This window comes from Balaenoptera musculus, chromosome 6 (genome assembly GCF_009873245.2).
Source record: "Balaenoptera musculus isolate JJ_BM4_2016_0621 chromosome 6, mBalMus1.pri.v3, whole genome shotgun sequence".
Classification (NCBI taxonomy): domain Eukaryota; kingdom Metazoa; phylum Chordata; class Mammalia; order Artiodactyla; family Balaenopteridae; genus Balaenoptera; species Balaenoptera musculus.
The window spans coordinates 31,848,010-31,869,187 of record NC_045790.1 but is presented as its reverse complement, the minus strand read 5'-3'; the positions used below and the strand labels follow the sequence as shown (position 1 = coordinate 31,869,187).

The 21,178-nt window shown below is 35.2% G+C and overlaps 1 protein-coding gene across 4 annotated transcripts in view; it reads left to right on the top strand.

Annotated features, from left to right (window-relative positions):
- The window catches only part of NAA35 (N-alpha-acetyltransferase 35, NatC auxiliary subunit), a 103,996-nt gene that overhangs the window by 6,700 nt on the left and 76,118 nt on the right, over window positions 1–21,178 (top strand). For all 4 annotated transcript variants that reach the window (XM_036854992.1, XM_036854991.1, XM_036854993.1 and 1 more), the window contains exons 3-6: window positions 5,198–5,231; window positions 10,604–10,718; window positions 11,577–11,651; window positions 13,958–14,125. In XM_036854992.1, coding sequence (XP_036710887.1) covers window positions 5,198–5,231; window positions 10,604–10,718; window positions 11,577–11,651; window positions 13,958–14,125 — 392 coding nt within the window. The remainder of the gene's footprint in view (window positions 1–5,197; window positions 5,232–10,603; window positions 10,719–11,576; window positions 11,652–13,957; window positions 14,126–21,178) is intronic.

The following is a 21,178-nucleotide window of genomic DNA, read 5'->3' as shown; positions in this document are numbered from 1 at the left end:
GGTGCGTGGGCTTCTCATTGCGGTGGCTTCTCTTGTTGTGGAGCACAGGCTCTAGGCTTGCAGGTTTCAGTAGTTGTGGGACACGGGCTCAGTAGTTGTGGCTTGAGAGCTCGAGAGTGCAGGCTCAGTAGTTGTGGTGTGCGGGCTTAGTTGCTCCGCGGCATGTGGGATCTTCCCAGACCAGGGCTCAAACCTGTGTGCCTTGCATTGGCAGGCGGATTCTTAACCACTGCACCACCAGGAAAGTCCCACGGCATTCTTTTTTAACACTTGTTTTTCATCCAGAATTTCACACATTAATTTTTCAGTTGGATATTTAAATTCCACTATTAATCATTAATCACAGAAATGGCAGTCAAAGATATCCTCTGATCTTCCTTACTCTGACCCTCTCTCTTTTCACGTGGCTTTCTGAGTTTGGCAATTGTCAGCAGATTTACGGAGCTGTGGGAAGAAGCCGATGACCCCATTTCATTCTTCCTTCCCTCTGTAATTCCTATGTCTGTGTAAGGATAGGCTCTCCACTTCAATACAAGTCTTGCACAGGATGTTCTACACATATATTTTTGTATATTTATTGAAAAAAATCCGTGTATAAATGGACCCACGCAGTTCAAACCCATGTTGTTCACGGGACAACTGTAGATCCTTCACACGCCTTCTCAACACTGCACTCCACGTAACCACTGAGTGACAAACATGGATGGGTTCATTTATCTTGAGTCTTTCTTCTATTATATGTGGAATCTGCTATTCAAGTCTGATAGGTTTTTGCTTCCGTTTGGTCTTTTCTGTTTCACATATTCTGTGGGGAACTTTCTTGAATTACTCTATTTCCTCTTTGTTTTTTTCTCTATTCACATTATGGAGTGTTTACTTTTTGGATATTGAAACGTCTAGGCTGATTATCTGTTTTTTTTGTTATGCTTTCTTGCCCATTTTCCATCTCTTTGTATTTTTCCTCAACGCTATGGACTGAATGTTTGTGTACCCCCAAATCATATATTGAAACCTAATGCCCAATGTGATGGTATTAAGAGGTGGGGCCTTTGGGAGGTGCTTAGGTCATCATAGTGGAGCCCATATGATTGGAATTGATGTTCCTATGAAAGAAACCCCACAGAGCCTCCCTAGTCCCTTTTGCCATGTGAGGTTATAGTGAAAAGATGGCTGTCTAGGAAGTGGGCCCTCTCCAGACACTGAATCTGGTGGTGCTTTGATCTCAGACTTTCTAGCCTCCAGAACTGTGAGAAATAAAAGTTTGTTATTCATAGGCCATCCAATTTATGGTATTTTGGTTATAGCTGCCTGAGTGGACTAAGACTCTTAATTTAATTTTTCTTTTCTGCTGTAATGTTTTTAATTTCTAAGATTTTTTCCCTCTGAATGTTTCTTTTTTTAATAAAAGTAGAGTGTTCTTGTTTCAGGGTTGCACTATTTTTTCTCTCTAAGAATAGTAATAGTTCTTTTGAAATTTTGTTTCCCAATGTAGTGTCTTTCCTCCAACTTGCCTTTTTTAGTTTGTTTTCTTTGGTTTCTATCTTTCGTGTTAGGGGATTACTTCAGATATCTAAGAATCCTTTGTTGCCTGTCGAATGGGGGGGCTGCCAAAAAGCCAGCTGGAAGCTCCGAATTTTTGAGCAGGACTCTTCTGCTATGAACGCCAGTATCAGGTGATCTGACTTGGCTTTTGTGTTGGAGAACCTCTGGTGTCAGTTATTTAGCTCCTTCCTCTTGGAAAGATTATATTCTGTAGAGAAAATTTATCTAATCTCCTGCTTGAGGTTGAAGATTTGACTGTCTGCCTGTGATTTAACAGTTAAGTGGGGAAGAGGTCTGGAATTTTCACATATTCACTTAATGCCCCCTCTTTCCAGTACTGAACCCTACCCTTCAAATAACCTTCTGTTCCTGGAGATTTTTTGGTTTGCCCTTTTCAAAGAAAGCCTTCAGTATTATCCAGGGTGAGGGAGGGGTAGTTATCTTGTTCTGTAAATTAGGGCAGGGCTCTGGGCTGTCTGATGACTCAGTTCTCTATATTTTAGCCCATCTTTATATCCTCACTTTCAGAGGTAAGTGGTAAATCGGATTGGTTTTGGCTTTCTCCACTGCTGGTTTTATTTTTCTTGGGTTTGCTAGGAAACGTCTTTCTGTTTCCAAGTTTCCCTAATTTTGTTGTATTATTTCTGTACCTATTTTTCCTCTTCCTTTAGGTTCATAGCTTTCTTTAAAAAAAAAATTTATTTTTTTCCTTTAATTGTTTAAATGAGATTTCAGGAGGGAGTTAAAGGTTGTTGCATGTGTTCAGTTGGCCACCTTTACCCAGGGGTAAACTTTAATTCATCTGTTTAATTATCACTGTACAACGGTATTGGATTCCAGCTATATCATAGATTCAGTAGGGCCTTCATAGCGACCCTAGCAGTGAGCTTAACCATCATGTACAATGTTACGTGTAGAAATATATTCAAAGATCTGTAACACCAGTTTTCAAATGATCTTCTCATTTATAAGAGGGTAAAATGTATTTGCGTTGTCAAATAGTTCCATGTTTTTCTCATCCCGTTAGATTACTTTTCTTCAGGAGAATGATCGTATGCTTCAAGTGCTTAGCACTGCTGCAAACCCAAACTCCAGCTACAAGTTATAGTTCATTGTTCATTGCCAAGGCAAAAGGGAGGATGTCCTAAGGAACTTTAACAGAATCATCTAGTACAAGCCTTCATTTTACAGATGATAAAATCAGGGCCCAGAGTGATCAACTTGCTTCTGGGTCTGTGGAGTGTTCAGTGAAGCTATTTGGTACCCAAATCTACCCTAAGTATATGGTAAATTATTACAGCAGTTCTCAATTTTTTGGTATCAGAACCCCATTATACTCTTAAAAATACCCTCTTATGCTTTTAAAAAGTGTTGTTTATGTGTATTATATGTATATTGATGTTTACAGTATTAGAATTTAAAACAGAAATTTAAAAAATACTTGTTCATTTGAAAATGGTAATAAACCCATTGCATGTCAACATAACATTTTTAAAATGAAAAATGTATTTTCCAAAACAAAGAACAACTTTGAAGAGTGGCATTATTTTATACTTTTGAAAATCTCTTTGATGTCGGCATAATAGAGGGCACCTGAATTCCCTATCTGCTTCTGTGTTCAGTCTGTTGCCACATGTTGTTTTGGTAGACGTATAGGAAGTATATCAGGCCTCACCAAATATGTAGTTAAAAGATGGTGGAACCTTTTCAGGTAATTGTGGATATTCTTTGCTACTATACCAAAACTTGGCAGGTGGTAGTTTCTTAAAGATTAAGTTTGCAGTGTGGAATCTGAAAGCATATCAGTGGACCTTTCATGCTGTGTTACATAAAGTATATTGGTCTGTCTAGAACGTTGAATGGATCTTTTATCCATGCCTGATTTTGTAACATGCATTGCTATTTGCAAAATATTGGTTTAGTGAGTTAAGCACATTTTCCAAGTGTTGACACACTTCATTATACAGTATTAAAAAGCACATTTGTTAATATCGCCACAGTATCCTCAGGAAAGCCTTTTTAAGTATTGGGACACTGTCAAGTTCACAGTGGCAGATACATGTTTTCCAAAATTCTGATTTTTTCTTGAAAGCTCAAATTTTATCACTGGCAATAAACCTTGTCAGTTATTTTCCTAAAGTGACAAACTCATTTATTTTCAAGAAAATGCCATATTGACAAGTCTGAATAACTATAATTTGTCACTGTTCTTTCAAGTAAAAGTGGTGTTCCATGATGGTTGTGCAAGAGCTTTTCCTTGAGACAGTCTCTTACTTTGGTAAGCAGAGGAAGTGTTTATGTATACTTCCCATTTGTCAAATAGAATATTAAAAAGATGTATTCAAAGATTGAAATTTAATTACATATATCAGGACCAGCCCTAGGATGAAGTGAGTGAGGCAATTAGGGTACAAAATTTAAGAAGGCACTACTTGAAAGTACCTCCTTAAATTTTGCACCCTACATGCCTTACTTGCACTCTGGTCCTGGCCCTGAGATTAATAATTTTTACTGTTCCATCAAGGACTTCTTAAGTGAAAGTGCATGGAAGTGAAGAATACACTGTTTAGCTTGGGGCCACTGTCTTGATTTGTGCTGAAGCTACAGAGTTTTGCCCTTTTCCTCTTTACACCATTGCTTTTGCATCATCGTTGTAAATGTCAACACAATGAAAAAAAGTTTAGTATTATTTACAAAATGTATTAGTATTATTTTAGTATTTTAGTTTTAGTATTATTACAAAATGACTTTAACATCACAGACTCCTGGGTTCTCAAACCATCTTTGAGAACCACTGTCTGTTCTATTATGCTTCATTATAGTATTTTGATAAATGCTTCTCATTGATTTATCTGTTTCAGTACATGGAACTTTAAAAAATGAATGTCATTTAACTTATTAGCTAGGGAGATTAGTAATATTCTGAGAACTGCTTCTTTATGTCTTCCACAGGAGTTGACCATCAACATTTAAGCTACTTAAAAATGATACAGTAGTGGTTCTCCCTTTACTTGCACATTGAAATCATCTGGAGTACTTTAAAACCACTCTATGGGTCCCACTCCTAGAATTTGATTGGTTTGGGGTGCTGATTGGACATTGGGGTTTTCAAAAGCTCCCCAATTGATAGTGACATGCAGCCAAGGTTGAGAACTGCTGCTTTATGGAGGATTAACACTCTTTTGATCAGCTGTTTATGCAAGTGTTTTCTACACTATTTAAATAAAATGTAATAAAAAAATAGTTTCGACCCTGTTCCTGGGACAAAAAAAGATTAGATTATGATGCCAAGTAGTTTAAAAACAACTTGAGAAATAGCATACAGTTCTGTGAAAAAGTTTACTTAGGGAGAAATGTATTAGTGGTTTTTTTAAAATGAGGCTGATAATTCTGGTTGTATTATTGTAGCCTGTGATGGGTCACTTGTTAATTCTCAGAAGTTCAATTTATAGTTAGTGTTTAAATATTCACTGTGTAGAAGACATTATATTAGTAATTGAGTAGAAATAACATGACCGTTTCTTAGAAAATGAAGTTTAAAGGACTGCAAGCACATTTTTCAGGTGCTAATATTTTGTTTCATTTTTTTCTTACAATTCACAGTTAAATATAAATATGGTATTATTCAAAAGATTTTTCTCTTTGTTTCTTTTAGAATTAAAGTTGGGAGAACTGCTTCATGATAAGCTGTAAGTATTTGTGTACTTTGAAATAGTGTAGTGTAATATTTCCATCTATTTTGTCTCCTGTGCAATAGTATTCCTTGAAGTCTGAGTAATTTTACATTTCAAAGCTGTAAGAATAACACTAATTATATATTTTTAACCTTGGTCAGCTGTTTTGGGGCAGCTGACCTTAGTCGTGGTAAGGAAGTGGTTGTACCTAGTGAAACGGTGACTTATGGTCATTCCTTGAGGGTAGGTGTACAGGATGTGGAATTTCTTGAGAAAAGGTATTGGTTGCATGTCGTATGTGATAACGCTGGTTGATGAGCAGAGGTAGGTGATTAAATGCCTAGATGAAAGTAGATTGAGAATCCCTAGAAAGGTAAATGAAAGGAAATTCTTGATTATATTTATACTCCCATAGATAGCCTCAGTTCCCATACTGCTGTGGCCAGACTCAATTTTCAAGGTTGGGAGTATGAAATTTTAAATTAGTAAGTAGACAAGATTGGACATTTGTTAGGGGAAGTAGAAACTTGAAGCTTAATTCTTCTCAGACTTTAGTGACATCAGAATCATCAGAAGGGTTTTAAAACACAGATTTCTGGAACCCACCCCCAGAGTTCCTTATTTAGTAGGTCTAGTGTGGGATCACAGAAGTTGCATTTCTCAAGTTCTCAGGTGAGATTGATGCTGCTGATCTAGGGACCACACCTTGAGAACCACTGTAGGTCATCATTTTGATGTCACAGGCAGTGATAGGAAGGATATAATGAAATCAAACCATAAGCTAATGCAGGAAAGAATGTGGCTCCTGACTATGGAATAACATTTGAGAGAGGGCCGCTAGAGGGACATAGCCCTCTTCATTTCCCCAAGGTTTTAGACACTGAGCCCAGGGATCATGATTGCCAGCAGCCTGCCCTGGCCATCTATTAAATTTGTATCCTTTTAATCCATATCTTCTTTAACTGTCATTTCTTTTCCCCCTAGCATGTATGGTCTTCTAGCCTTCTATGTCATTTACTTATCTTTATTGTTTGTTTCCTTCCACTAGAACGTAAGCCCCATGAGACAGGCAAATTTTTTTTGCTCACTCATGTATCTCAAGTGCCTAGAACAGTGCCTAGCACATAAGCAGGCACTCAGTATTTGTTGAATGCATGGAATAGCTAACTTACTGCTACTCTGGTTTCTGTAGCAATTTTACTAATAAAGCAAATACCTTATTTTTAAAAAAATTTTTTTATTGGAGTATAACTTCTTTACATTGTTGTGTTAGTTTCTGCTGTACAATGAAGTGAATCAGCTATATGTATGCTTATATCCCCTCCCTCTTGAGCCTCCCTCCCACCCCCCACCCCACCTGTCTAGGTCATCACAGAGCACCGAGCTGAGCTTCCTGTGCTTTATAGCATGTTCCCGCTAGCTATTTTATGCATGGTAGTGTATATATGTCAATCCTAATCTCCCAATTTGTCCCACCCTTCCCTGCCGCCTGTGTCCACATGTCCATTCTGTACATCTGTGTCTCTGTTCCTGCCTTGCAAATAGGTTCATCTGTACCATTTTTCTAGATTCCACATATATGCATTAATATACGATATTTGTTTTTCTCTTTCTGGCTTACTTCACTCTGTATGACGGACTCTAGGTCCAGCCACATCTCTACAAATGACCCGATTTTGTTCCTTTTTATGACTGAGTAATATTCCATTGTATATATGTACCACATCTTCTTTATCCATTCATCTGTTGTTGGACATTTAGGTTGTTTCCACGTCCTGGCTATTGTAAATAGTGCTGCAATGAACATTGGGGTACATTTGTCCTTTTGAATGGTTTTCTCAAGGTATATGCCCAGTAGTGGGATTGCTGGGTCATGTGGTAGACTTTATTGATCTAGGGTTTTAATTGTGCCATTAACAGCTTTTCTTTAGTTGTTTTCATATAAGCAATAAACGGACACTTTGTTTTTAACAAATTTAAACATTAGAGATGAAGCAGAACTTCCCATGACACCATCTCTCCAACACAATCTCTGTTCTTTGCTTGGAGATAGTCATTGTTATAAGTCATCAGATTGTAACATGTCCTGGACCTATAAAAAATATATATACTTATATACGTGAATGAAATCTATAAAACTAGTTAACTGTAAATGGGGATATATAGTACAGTATTCATCTATATGCCATTTTTTATGTAAGGGACTTGAGCATCTGTGGAGGCTCCTGGAGCCAACCCCCTGTATAGCAAGGGTCGACTGTGTGTATTCTGCAAATTCCCCACCCCCCCTTTCAGTATGTCTTGGAGATCTTTCCATGTTAGCTCCACCTTGTTCATTTTAACTGCTGCTTTTTATTTTATAAAATGACTGTACCATAATTTGTTCTATGGTATCCCTATTGATGGACATTCAGATTGCAACATTTTTTGGTAACATGGGAAAATTGAAAACATTTAATTTATACAAGCCTCTTTATACATATACATGTGCAAATGATTTTTAGGATAGAAGCCCAGAAATCAAATGACTGGATTTTAATGGATTCAGCCAAATTTTTCCCCTCACAAAAGTCTTTATCAATTTACACTAACACCAACAGCATATGAGAGTACAAATTAAACAAAAAAAAGTTTCCTTACCCTGCCCCACCCCCGCCAAAAACCAGCATCATTTTGTTTTGCATTACTTGATTACATTAGAATTTGAATAGCTTTTTACTTTTTTATTAATAGTTTATATTTTCTCTTCTGTTAATTATCCATTCATGTCCTTTGCCTACTTTTCTTTGGATTATTTGCCTTTTCCTATTTGTATGAGTTAGTTATATATTCTGGATATTAACTTTTTCAAAATTACTTATATTAAAAATATTTCCCCTAGATAATTGTCAGTGTTTTAACTGACTGGTTTATTGTTGCATATAAATTTTTAATATTTTACACAGTTGGAGTTATCAACTTTTTTCTTTGTAGCTTTGTAAATTATTAAAAGAGTTTTTGTTTGTTTGCTTATTTTAGGTTTAGAACTTAGATCTGCCTGGGGTTTGTTTTATTAAATTGTGTAAATCAAAGATTTCACTTTTTCAGGATGGTTAGCCATTTGTCTTAATAGTATTTATTGACTAATACACTGTTTTTCCACTAATTTGAAATTCCACCTTTATCATATGTACTTCCTACAAAAACATGGCTTTGGATTGTTTTTTCTGCATCTGTGTATGCTAGAATGCTTTTAATTATTACAGGTTTATAGTATCTTTGATATTTGGTGATCCCTATTGTTTTATTGAAAAGGTTCTTTTCCATTTTTGCATATTTTCTCTTTCGGCTTGACAAGCTCTTTGAAAAATACCATTTGGGTTTTGATTCACAACATTGCATCAGATTTATAGATGAGAGTTTTCTTCAGTATGCTCATATTGTCAGAGTATCTTAAATTGAAGCATTAAGAGGTTTGATGGATTTCAGGGAGTGTCTCCTTAAAGCTCTTCTTTTTTTTTTTTAATTGAATTATAGTTGATTTACAATGTGTTAATTTCTGCTGTACAGCAAAATGATTGTTATACATATGTACATGTTTTTTTATGTATCCTTTTCCATTATGGTTCATCATAGGACATTGAATAAAGTTCTCTGTGCTATACAGTAGGACCTTGTTGTTTATCCATTCTCTATATAATAGTTTACATCTGCTAACCCCAACCTCCCACTGCATCCTTCCCCCAACCCCCTCCCCCTTGACAACCACAAGTGTGTTCTCTATGTCCATGAGTCTGTTTCTGTTTCGTAGATAGGTTCATTTGTGTCATATTTTAGATTTCACATGTAAGTGATATCATGCGGTTTTTGTCTTTTTCTGTCTGACTTCACTTAGTATGGTAATGTCTAGGTCCATCCATGTGGCTGCAAATGGCATTATTTCATTCTTTTTTATGGCTGAGTAGTATTCCATTATATTTATGTACCACACCTTCTTTATCCATTCATCTGTCAGTGGACATTTAGGCTGTTTCCATGTCTTGGCTGTTGTGTAATAGTGCTGCTGTGAACACAGGGGTACATGTATCTTTTTGAATTAAAGTTTTGTCTGTATATGTCCAGGAGTGGGATTGCTGGATCATGTGGTAATTCTATTTTTAGTTTTCTCAGGAACCTCCGTACTCTTTCCCGTAGTGGCTGTACCAACTTACATTCCCACCAACAGTGCAGGAGGGTTCTGTTCTCACCACATCGTCTCTAGCATTTGTTATTTGTAGAGTTTTTAATGATGGCCATTCTGAGCAGTGTGAGGTGGTACCTCATTGTAGTTTTGATTTGCATTTCTTTAATAATTAGAGATGTTGAGCATCTTTTCATGTGCCTGCTGGCCATTTGTATTTCTTCTTTGGAGAAACATCTATGTAGGTCTTCTGCCCATTTTTCAATTGGGTTGTTTTTTGTTGTTGTTGTTGAGTTGTATGAGCTGTTTATGTATTTTGGAAATTAAGCCCTTGTTGGTTGCATCATTTGCAAATATTTTCTCCCATTCTGTAGGTTGTCTTTTCATTTTGGTTATGGTTTCTTTTGCTGTGCAAAAGCTTGTAAGTTTGATTAGGTCCGATTTGTTTATTTTTCTTGATGTCTTACTGCTGCTGCTTTTCTGAGAGAAATGATTTAATGTAACAAGGTAGATGTCTTTATTTTCCTGGTAATCTAATGGCTTAGACTAAGCAAAATAGGAAGTCAGTAGCTTGATGGACAGTCAAACTTTCTTTCAGGCTTTTCTTTTCTCATATCTCAATTAAAGATATACTAACTAATCTGTCCACACTACATCACAACTATCTGCTTCTATGGCTAATAAGCTACAAACACCAGACCATCAAAATTTCTGGATTTTATTTTTTTCTTATGTAATGGCCAAAACTTTGGGCATTATAGATGGTAACATGCCAGGTTTTTAGACTTTCAAGGTGTAAAGAAAATGAAAAAAAATCTAAAATTTACATTTGATAATGATTATTCCAAACATAACTTTCTAAGTGTTAAATGGAGAAAATTATTTAAAGAAGGCAAAATGAAATCCATTGTAGATCAGTTGATCTCTTTTTTTCCAAAAACTTCTAATGTGTGAACTTTTTGAAGGAAGAACAAAAACAACTTTGGTTTTAGTTCTTTTCTTGCCTCATAGTACATGTAAAATAATTTGAGTGACAAGTACATGGAAGAATTTTTATGTTAAAGGAAGATTATCTAATTGAAGTAGAAGTGATAGCAAGTTGGGAAGACCAAATACATAAAATAGGGTAGTTATTTAAAGTACTGTAATAATTTTTGTACCATTGTTGGAATCTGGGTAAGCTTATTAGTTCATAAACAATTTGTAGAGTCAGTTTTTTTATTTGCAGATTTGGTCTTTTTGAAGCTATGTCAGCCATTGAAATGATGGATCCCAAGATGGATGCTGGCATGATTGGAAACCAAGTTAATCGAAAAGTTCTCAATTTTGAACAAGCTATCAAGGTAGTCACCACTGTGCCTTCTGTGTTTTCTTTTGTTGTTTGTTATTCATATGTTAAAACATTTTGATTAATAACGGAAATCAAACTTAGTATGTTAAAGTGTAATTTGCTTAAATGCCTCTCAGGTATGTAAACAAGCGTTGGTTATCTTTCTCTTTCCATTGAAATTTTAATTGTTTAAGGTCTCCATTAAAAGCTTGCTCTAAATTTGTGTCTGTGTGCATTTTTTAAGTTAATTTTTGAAAGCATTTGAGTATGTATTCACATACCTGGGTAATTGGCTTAGGGATTAAATTTTATGTATTAATATATTAAGTAAAATGCTCGTGGTAGTGAACTAGATGTTTAACTCAATGAGAATTGATTTAGAAGTTCATTCATAGTTGCCTCAGAGTTTAATTTTTGCGTATTTTGTGAAGAAAGATTTGCTAAGTAAGTGGATAGTGTTAAAAAAAAATTATGAGTAGTATAGTTAATTAGTTTAAGGGAAATGTTTAAAACATTTTTTTTCTTTGTAAGTAGTTTTATTTTCTTGTGAGTAGTTTCAATTCATTAAAATGCTTCATACTTATTAATGTTTAAAACTAATTTGAACTGTGCTTTTAAAATGCTTGTTGGTTTGACTTTATTTTTTTATAAAGGCCTTTATTCTGTTTCAAATTTGAGAGGCTTTGATTTTTCATATTGAAGACCCATTAAGATACATTATTTTTAAGAATACAGAGTTAATTTGGCACCTTAGTTTTATCAGCTGATGAGATAGTTTCCTTAGAACTGATATTTTAAAATATTTACTGTACATAGTAGCCATACATATTTTAAAAACTTATATATATGTCATATTTCCCCTTCTTTTTAGGATGGCACCATTAAAATTAAAGACCTCACCTTGCCTGAATTGATAGGGATAATGGATACATGTTTTTGCTGTTTGGTAAGAGTTAAGATAACATGTTGGTTAAGTTAAAAACTGTGACTTACTTGAATTTCAGTTTGGAAGTATATACATCAACATTGAATATGAAATATATGTAATGCTTGGCCTAGTAAGATGTACATAAGATTAGCAGGCCAAGTTATGCTGTAGGAAACAGCATTTTATCTTTTCATCTGAGTGGTTTTAGGTTCTCATTTTCTGGAAGGATATTTTCTTTCCAAGGAAGATAATAATATATAGGCATTATCCAAAGTACCCTTTTTATTCTCACGCTACCCAGGGAAACAAATCTGAAATTGGGAGGTTCCATTAATAAGCATGAAATTGAACCAAAGAGAATTTTGGATTGGCTTTGGATAAGTTTTTTTCCTAATCTAAGGTATACTGAAGTAAACTGGCCATTTTCTACCATGAAGAAAATTTTTTAATGATTTTTATATATATGCTGAATAGGTTGTCTTCCCTGGATCATGTGGTTTAATTGTGGGAAAATTCTCATTTGTACAGCCCTTTTTTCTGCCCCCTTCTTTCTGACTGTCCCTTTCTTTTTTAAACTTGATATTAAATCATTGTCCTTAAACATAATATAAAATTTCTTCATTTGTGCATCCAGTAAAATACTCATTGATTGCCAGTGTGTGTGAAGTACTTCTGTTATGTATTTTTTGTGTGTATTTTTCACTTTGGTCTTTTTTTTTTTTTAATAAATTTATTTAATTTATTTATTTTTGGCTGCATTGGGTCTTCGTTACTGTGCGTGGGCTTTCTCTAGTTACGGCAAGCGAGGGCTACTCTTCATTGCAGTGCGTGTTCTTCTCATTGCGGTGGCTTCTCTTGTTGCGGAGCATGGGCTCTAGGTGTGTGGGCGTCAGTAGTTGTGGCATGCGTGCTCTGTAGTTGTGGCTTACAGGCTCTATAGGGCAGGCTCAGTAGTTGTGGCTCACGGGCTCTAGAGGGCAGGCTCAGTAGTTGTGACGCACGGGCTTAGTTGCTCCGCAGCATGTGGGATCTTCCCGGACCAGGGCTTGAACCTGTGTCCCCTGCATTGGCAGGCGGATTCTTAACCACTGCGCCACCAGGGAAGTCCCTCACTTAGGTCTTATATCAGCTCTGTGAGCTATCTGGTGTCACTCTTATCTATTTGCCTAGGGTTACTTTGCTAGGAAGGGGCATAACCAGAATCCTGATCCTGATTCTTCTTCCTCCAAAGCTGTCTGTTTCTCTCAGAGATGTTTTAATTACTCTTTCGCTGTTTACTGTCCTAGTGGAATAGGATAAAAGGAGGCAAGGAGGAGGATTTTTGTCAAAGTTGAGGAACAATTCTGTGAGACTCGGGGCTGTATCTAAGTTTGAACTTTAATAGGCAGATGGTTTTCAGTCTGGAAAGTCTCTCTTCTGCACGCTAGTAACGCAAAATACACATCTTAATTAGAGCAGTTTTCATGTGCTTTTCGCATTTTGTAATGTAGCATTTTTTTTTGCTCTATTGCAGAATTCTTGGACTTAGTGTAAATTATAACTGAATAAACTTGGGCAAATTATTTACACTCTCTGACTATTTCTTTATATGTAAGATGAGAAAAATACCGCCTTCCTCAAAGTGTTAGGAAAAAATGAGATAAGATATATGAAAATACCTAGCATAGTACTTAGATATCATAATTACTCAGTTTTGGCTGCTGTTCTTCTAGCTTCTAGCACATGGTACTTGGCTCATGGTAGTCACTCAGTAAAATAGTGTTGCCTGATTATTTTTGTGTTTTAGAAAGATCCCTCTGAATGGGGTTACTGAAGTAGAGGTGGGAGGCAGGGAAACAGTTGTATAGTTTCTTGTAGTAATCCAGGTGAGATGTGATGCACTTGACCGGGTTAGTAATAGTTGGGTTGAAAAAGAAGAGTTGAATGAGTGGCTAAGAACCGGGTTAGCTCTAAAGTTGTGAATTCCTTAATTTCATGGGTTTTTATTGACTACATTGTAGAATTGATAGCTTTTGGATGTGATGTAAGGAGGCCCTGTAATTTCATTAATCTCTGAATATTCGCAAACTGAATTATATAAAAGAATGCTTCCCATATCTGTTACTTTAAAGTAATCATGTTTTTAATTCTTGAAAGACTTTAGTTTATGAAAGTGAATTCTAACTGTATTTTGTCTTTTCTGACCTTCCTTTTAATCATCTTTTAAATCTTGTGATTAATCATATTTATTTGGGCCTGTGGCACTCTGGCCTTTGACTGTTGGATCAGACTTTTCAGACTCTGTGTATCACCTTAAACATGTGCATTCTTTTATTTCTTTATAGATAACATGGTTAGAAGGCCATTCCTTGGCACAGACAGTATTTACGTGCCTTTACATTCATAATCCAGACTTTATAGAAGATCCTGCCATGAAAGCTTTTGCTCTGGGTATCTTGAAAATCTGTGACATTGCAAGGGAAAAAGTAAATAAAGCTGCTGTTTTTGAAGAGGTAAGATTTTGTAATATAAGAATTCCTGAAGCTCGTTTACCACCTTATTCAGTGTGAAGTATTTAAATGATTGTGTGATATGTATTTTTTTGTCAACATTTATAGTTAAGAATAGTTTTTTAAAGTAATATGCTGTTGATGTTTACAAATATATTGGCTAAAACAATCCAGTTTTCTCCAAGAAAGGACCTTCATCTTAATGTGTGTTCCTTCTGTCAATCTCAGTCTTTAGATAAGAGGGAGCTAAGGAAAACAAAGTTATGAAGAATAATTTAGAATATAAACGTTTTCTTCCACTTAGTACTAAGTACCTCAGCCTGAGGAAGTGTTGTGCATTTTAGACATAGAAAGATTTTTTTCTCTTTATCATAAAAAAAAGATTTCAGATACTGATATTTTAAGGGGAGATGTGATAGCATTTGAAACTATTGATAAGTAATTATTTTTGTTTAATTCTTTACTATGTTGAAACTGTTTTTTTTTTTTCACCCTGTTACTGATACAGAATAAATATCTTAGGCTCCAGCAATGGTTCAGTGCAAAGCTTTTCTAAATTTATATTATGTATATGAGAATAATGAAATATATGCCTAATGTGATTTTCACATTTGAATGTGTGGCTTATGAGTTGTTTATGAAATACTGTGTACTTCTTATACACTCATTGGTTTTTTAGCTACATATTTGAATTGATATGGATGTCATTATGGAAAGTCTTATCCATTTGGATGGAATTTTTTATAAGATTAGTTTGAGTTAAAAAGTGAGAAGAGTCATACAAATTATTTTAAGTACATTCTTAAAGTACACCCAAAAAGACATAAAAAATCAGTGGGAAAGAGAAAGGATTTTTTTACCAAATAGTACTGGAACAATTAGTTAGTACCCTTGAAAATTACTTCATCAGCATTTTACATCTTCCTTAGTCCATTTGGGCTGCCATAACAGCATACCATAGACTGGGTAGCTTATAAACAATAATTTATTTCCTATAGTTCTGGAAGCTAAGAAGTGTAAGATCAAGGCAACAGCAGATTTGGTGCCTGGTGAGGGCCTGCTTCCTGGTTCATCTTTGCACTGTGGCCTCACATGGCAGAAGGAGGGGTGGGGAGCTCTCTGGAGTCTCTTTTATAAGGACACTAATCCCATGTATGAGGGCCCCAGCCTCATGACCTGATCACCTCCTAAAGACTCCATCTCCCAGTACCATCACATTGAAGGTTAGGTTTCAACATATAAAATTTGACGGGACACATTCAGGCTGTTTACTGCAGTTGATTGATATGTCTTAAGTCTCGATCTATAGGTTCCCCCTCTTTTTTATTTTTTATTTTTTTAAGCCTTGCGACTTTTTGTTAAACAACTCTGTGGGTTCCTCCCAAAGGCCCCACCTCCAAATACTATCGCACTGGGCATTAGAATTTCACATATGAGTTTGGGAGTGAGGGGGGGACACAAACATTCAGTTTATAACAACATCAGAGTAAATTGTAGATAGAAAAAATATTTCAAGTGTAGAAAGTTATTTAAAAATCGGAAGACAGTTTACGGAAATAAAATGACCATTAAACATAAGATTCTTAACCTCACTTTAGAAATGCAAATTAAAACTGTGAGATACCATGTTCTACCTGTAACAGGCACTCACATGCTCTGTGTGTGTGTGTGTGTGTGTGTGTGTGTGTGTGTGTGTGTGTGTAGGATATGAATAGTCATTGTTTCCCTCTTTTTAATCTTTGAAAAGAAAGTTTATTTGGAAATATTTTCCAAATAACAGCAGTTACAGTAACAGCACAAAGAACACCCAGATTCAGCTGCTATTAACCTATTATCTCATTTGTTTTTTCAGTTTTTCTCTCATGCATGTATGTATATATGTATTTTTTTTCTCTGAATCATTGCAGAGTAAGTTGTGTACATTATGATCTTCTTCCCTGAGACACGTCAGTATGCACCTTGTAAGGAAAAGGGCACTCTCATACACAACTACAGCACAATTATCAACCTCAGTAAATCTATAATACCAATCCATTACCCATGTTCCATTTCTATCAGTTGACTCAGTAATGTCCTTCTTATCTTTCCCTACGGTATGGGATCCAGTCTAGGATCATGTCCTTCATTTAGCTGCATATCTCTTTAGTGTCCTTTAATCTATAACAGTTCCTTATCCTTTTGTCTCTAATGACAGTAATATTTTTGGAAAATGCAGCCCTCTCCTGCTTTCCCCTTTTTAATAGAATGTTCCTCACTTGGGGTTTGTCTGCTCTTTCTTCATGATTAGATTTATATTATGCAGTCCTGGCTGGCATATGATGTGAGTGATGTTGTGTCCTTCTTATGATATCACATCTGAGGCATACAGTGTCCATCTGCCCCTCAATGGTGATGTGATTTTATCACCCCATCAAGGTGTTTTCTGATTGCTATATGGTTACTTTTTAAAAAAAATTTATTTTACTGAAGTATAGTTGATTTACATTGTTGTGTTAATTTCTACTGTATATCATAGTGATTCAGTTATACATATATACACATTCAGTTATACATATATACATATTCTTTTTCATATTTCTTTCCATTATGGTTTATCACAGGATATTGAATATAGTTCCTATGCTATACAGTAAGACTTTGTTGTTTATCCATCCTATATATAATAGTTTGCATCTGCTAATCCCACACTCCCAATCCATCCCTCGCCCACGCCCTCTTCCCCTTGGCAACCACAAGTCTGTTCTCTGTCTGTGAGTCTGTTTCTCTTTCATAGATAAGTTCATTTGTGTCATATTTTAGATTCCACATGTAAGTGATACCATATGGTATTTGTCTTTCTTTTTCTGACTTACTTCACTTAGTATGATAATCTCTAGGTCCATCCATGTTGTTGAAAATGACATTATTTCATTTTTATGGCTGAGTAGTATTCAACTGTATATATACCATATCTTCTTTATGCATTCATCTGTCGATGGACATTTAGGTTGTTTCCATATCTTGGCTGTTGTAAATAGTGCTGCAATGAACTTTGGGGTGCGTGTATATTTTCAAATGATAGTTTTGTCTAGATATATGCCCAGGAGTGGAATTGCAGGATCATATGGCAACTCTAGTTTTTTGAGGAACCTCCATACTGTTTTCCATAGTGGCTGCACCAGTTTACATTCCCAGATGGTTACTATATCTAACCTTGCATACATAATAAGCAATCTCTAGGGAAACACTTTAAGATCATATAAATATCCTGCTCATTAAAGTCTCTCCCTATATATTTAGTATCCATTCATGGTACTTGCTTGGACTAATCTTGACTGTGTTGGCTGCAAAATGATGATTTTGAACTCTAGCACTCCCTCCACATTTATTAGTTAGGACAGGATTCCATTATAAGCAAGATTCATACATTTTTTGATGGGAGTGTAAATTCATACAACTTTTTAAAAGAGCAGTTTGGTAATATCTATGACTTAAAATGCATGTCTTGTTTCAGCAGTTTCACTTTTAGGAATTTAGCCTATAAATATATTTGTGCTTATCCCCAAAGGTCTACATACAAGGACATTAATTGTAGTGTTGTTTGCAGTAACTAAAGTCTGGAAACTAATGTCCATCAATAGGAGACTCATTAAATGACACTACACTCATACAGCCAAGTAAGTGTTGTGTAACCTTTACAAAGGAGGAGGTGGGCTTACTTATACAGATGAGATTAGATTTCCAAATTAATATAAAATAAGTTAGGTGTAGAAAAGCATGTGTAGCTTGCTACTGTTTTTGTTTTCTTTTTTCTAAAGAGATAGGTACTTAAATCTTCATACACAAGAAGATAACTAGGGTATTTGAGGGTCAGGGTATATACTTGTTTGTACTACTGGAATTTTTATTATATGCCTGTATTACTTTCTTTTTAAATAAACTAAAAAAATTTTTTTATGATAGAAGTAATCAAATTTCTATATAGTCTCTGGATGAAGGACTTACTAAGAGATGGGAGAAATCCTAAAGGAAAGGACTAATAGGAAGAAAACTGATAGAAAAAATTCTTAGGAAAAATATAGACAACAAGATAATCAATTTTTGTGTATTAAGATCCCATCCAAATAAAGCATGACACTAAAACCCGAATGGATGAATGCGCAGTAAAATAAATACCTCATTCATAGAGGAAGGTTATCAAATGGCCATAATATTTTAAAAATTTAGGCTCAGTGTAATCCAAGAAAAACAAAATAATAATTAGTTCACTTTTCATCTACAAAGTTTTTAAAATGAGAATATTCAATGTTGGTAAGGATGCAATATGTTGGCACTTTTTTTTTTTTTTTTTTTTTTTTACTAGTTGGGGGTATGCATTAGCATAGCTGTTTTGGAAAACAGTTTAGCAGTGTATATATCAAGAGTCTTAAACATATTGACACCATTTAAACTAGTTAGTTCACCTCTAGAACTCAGCCTTAAAGAAATTATTAGAAATGTGGATGCTTTATGCCCAAATACATTAATCAGTGTTTTTAATAGGGAAAACTGGGATCAATCAAAATGCCACCATTAGGGTTATGGTTGAAATAAATTATGGTTAATTTATTACACATAATTGATTACGTGTAATGAATATATAGTGATCACAAAGTATTTAATATAATGGAAAAAGGCATACTTTAAAAGGTTAAGAAGGCAGCACACAATGTAATCAATTATGTAAAAATAAAGAAAACTGAAAAGAAACATAAACAAAAGTTAGCTCCTAGGCTGGAAAGATGATATTTTTCCTGTTTTGCTAAACTTTTCAGATTTTCCAGATAAATTTGTCTCAGTTTTAATAATTAAAAAAAAAATTGATCTTCTAGTAAAATCCTTAAGAGGCCTGGTAATGAATAAATAAGAACGACTTAAATAATTTGCTTGTTTGAAATGGATGCTTCAGAAGTTCCTAGATGATTATGTATTTTGTCTCTGCTTTGTTTTTACTCCTGAACTGGAGACGTTTTCAGTTGCCTAAAGATGTTTCTTTCTCAATATCTTGCTCGCATGCAAATGGGAACCACAGTTCCCCCATCAGATGGCTTTTCCTCTTGGATTCTGTATCTTGTAAAATGGTGTCTTTAGTGTTATCTTTGATTACTTTTTTTAACCTCCGACATCCAGATCCTTTTACCTTGCAAGTGTCTTGAATCTGGGCACTGTTTTTTCTTCCCTCTCATTGTTCCTGCTTTAGTTCATGCCTCTGTCCACTTTAGGTTAGGCTCCTGTGAGAGTTTCTGAACTCTACTTTCTGGCCTAGTCTTTTCCCTCTAGTCCATTCTCCACTTGACCATCAGTTTCTTAAAGGTAATCTGGTCATGTTCAGTTTTGCTCTTTGAAAGTTTTCACTAGGGTGTGTATTTTAATAAAAGTAATGATACTTGTACATAGTATACAAAATCGAATAGCCCACAAGACTTATAATGAAAAAATTATAGTGCTCTGCTCTTTCCTTATCCATTCATAATAATATTCAATTCTTTTAGCTTTTTCTACTATCTACTTCTATGTTTCTGTATAATAGGCTTATATTCTAGTTTCTGGGTTTAAGGGTTTATCAGTTTTTAGCTATAGTATAGCAGCACATTTTTAGCATATGTTTAGCATTCATACATTACCTCCTCACTCCAAATAGTAATTCACTTTGTGGTTAAATCATTCAATTCTGACATTATTGTGATTGTATATATATTAATGACAGATGAGCCAGAGTAGTGTATGCTTTTTTTTCCTCATACAAATTTTTTTTTTCTTGAAGGTAATAACTACCTCTTCTTTTTGGTTTGCTTAGTTTTATGTGTACTTTTCCTTAATTCTTCTTTTCCCATTATTATTAAACACATCAGGTAATCCGTATATTTCATCATGTATATAAACATCTCTATATATATATATCAGGTAATTTATAATTTTTGTTTTGAAATGCTCTTCTTGAACTTCTTTGTTCTCTAGCTTCAGGCTGGGTCAGTTGCTTTCTAGGCCCACTGCACAGCTGTCATCCCAGGTTTCTCTGCACCATTCTCCTGGGAATTCCATTTCCCTCTCTTTTTGTTAGATCCCTAGTTACCTGGATCTCGTGCCTTTATTGTTCTTAGTTTATTACTTTGTGCAGTGTCTCCAGTTTCTTCGGGGAGACAGGGAGGGAATTTTTCTTTGAGACCTTGCATGTCTGAAAATGTCTTCCCTGCCCTCACACCTGATTGATAGTTTGGGTGTAATGGATTTCTAGGCTGGAAAATAACTTCCTCAGCATTTTGAAGGCATTGTTCCACTGATTTGTAATCCCAGTGTTACCATCCTGATTCTTTATATGCGACTCATGTTTTCTCTTTAGAAGCATTTAGAATTTCTCTTTTTAATGACCATACCTTAGATTAGTCTTTGTAACCCCTTAATGATCTTTGAAGTTTAAAGCATCCCGTTCTTAGACCACCACCTCTGTTTCTAAATTACTTGTGTTCTGATTCCTAGAGTTCTTCACTCCTACTTGGACTTCAGTTTATTTATATCATCGTTTCATTGTTATTAACCTCTTGACCCTCTTTTCCAAATTTAAGTATCATCATCCTTTATTACAGTCATTTCCATTGCATATACTTTCAGCTCCCTTCCTCTCTTGCCTTGTTATACCTCAATTCTAGTTGAATCTAACCCTTGGCCTACTCTGCCCATAAACCTGCACATCTCAGTGTGACTGGAAAAAAATTCATTTCCACTGATTGGTCCTACTACCATTTCATCACCAGTAACTGCACGTAGGCCCTCCGTGCTCCCTAACAATCATTACATTTCCCTAGTTCATTCACTCCACTCCCCTCAAACTTCTAACACTTTGACCATCCTCACTTGAAGCAAATGACCTACCTTTCTATTGCACTGAATAAACAGAAGCAGTTTTCCCACCTACTTGCATATGTGACCTCTTTTCTGCTGCCCTTCTGTTATGTAGATAAACTTTCTCTGCTTCTAAGAGTGATCCCTTCTGCTTGTGCCTTAGATTCCATACTCAGTCTTATATTCAAAGACATTGGT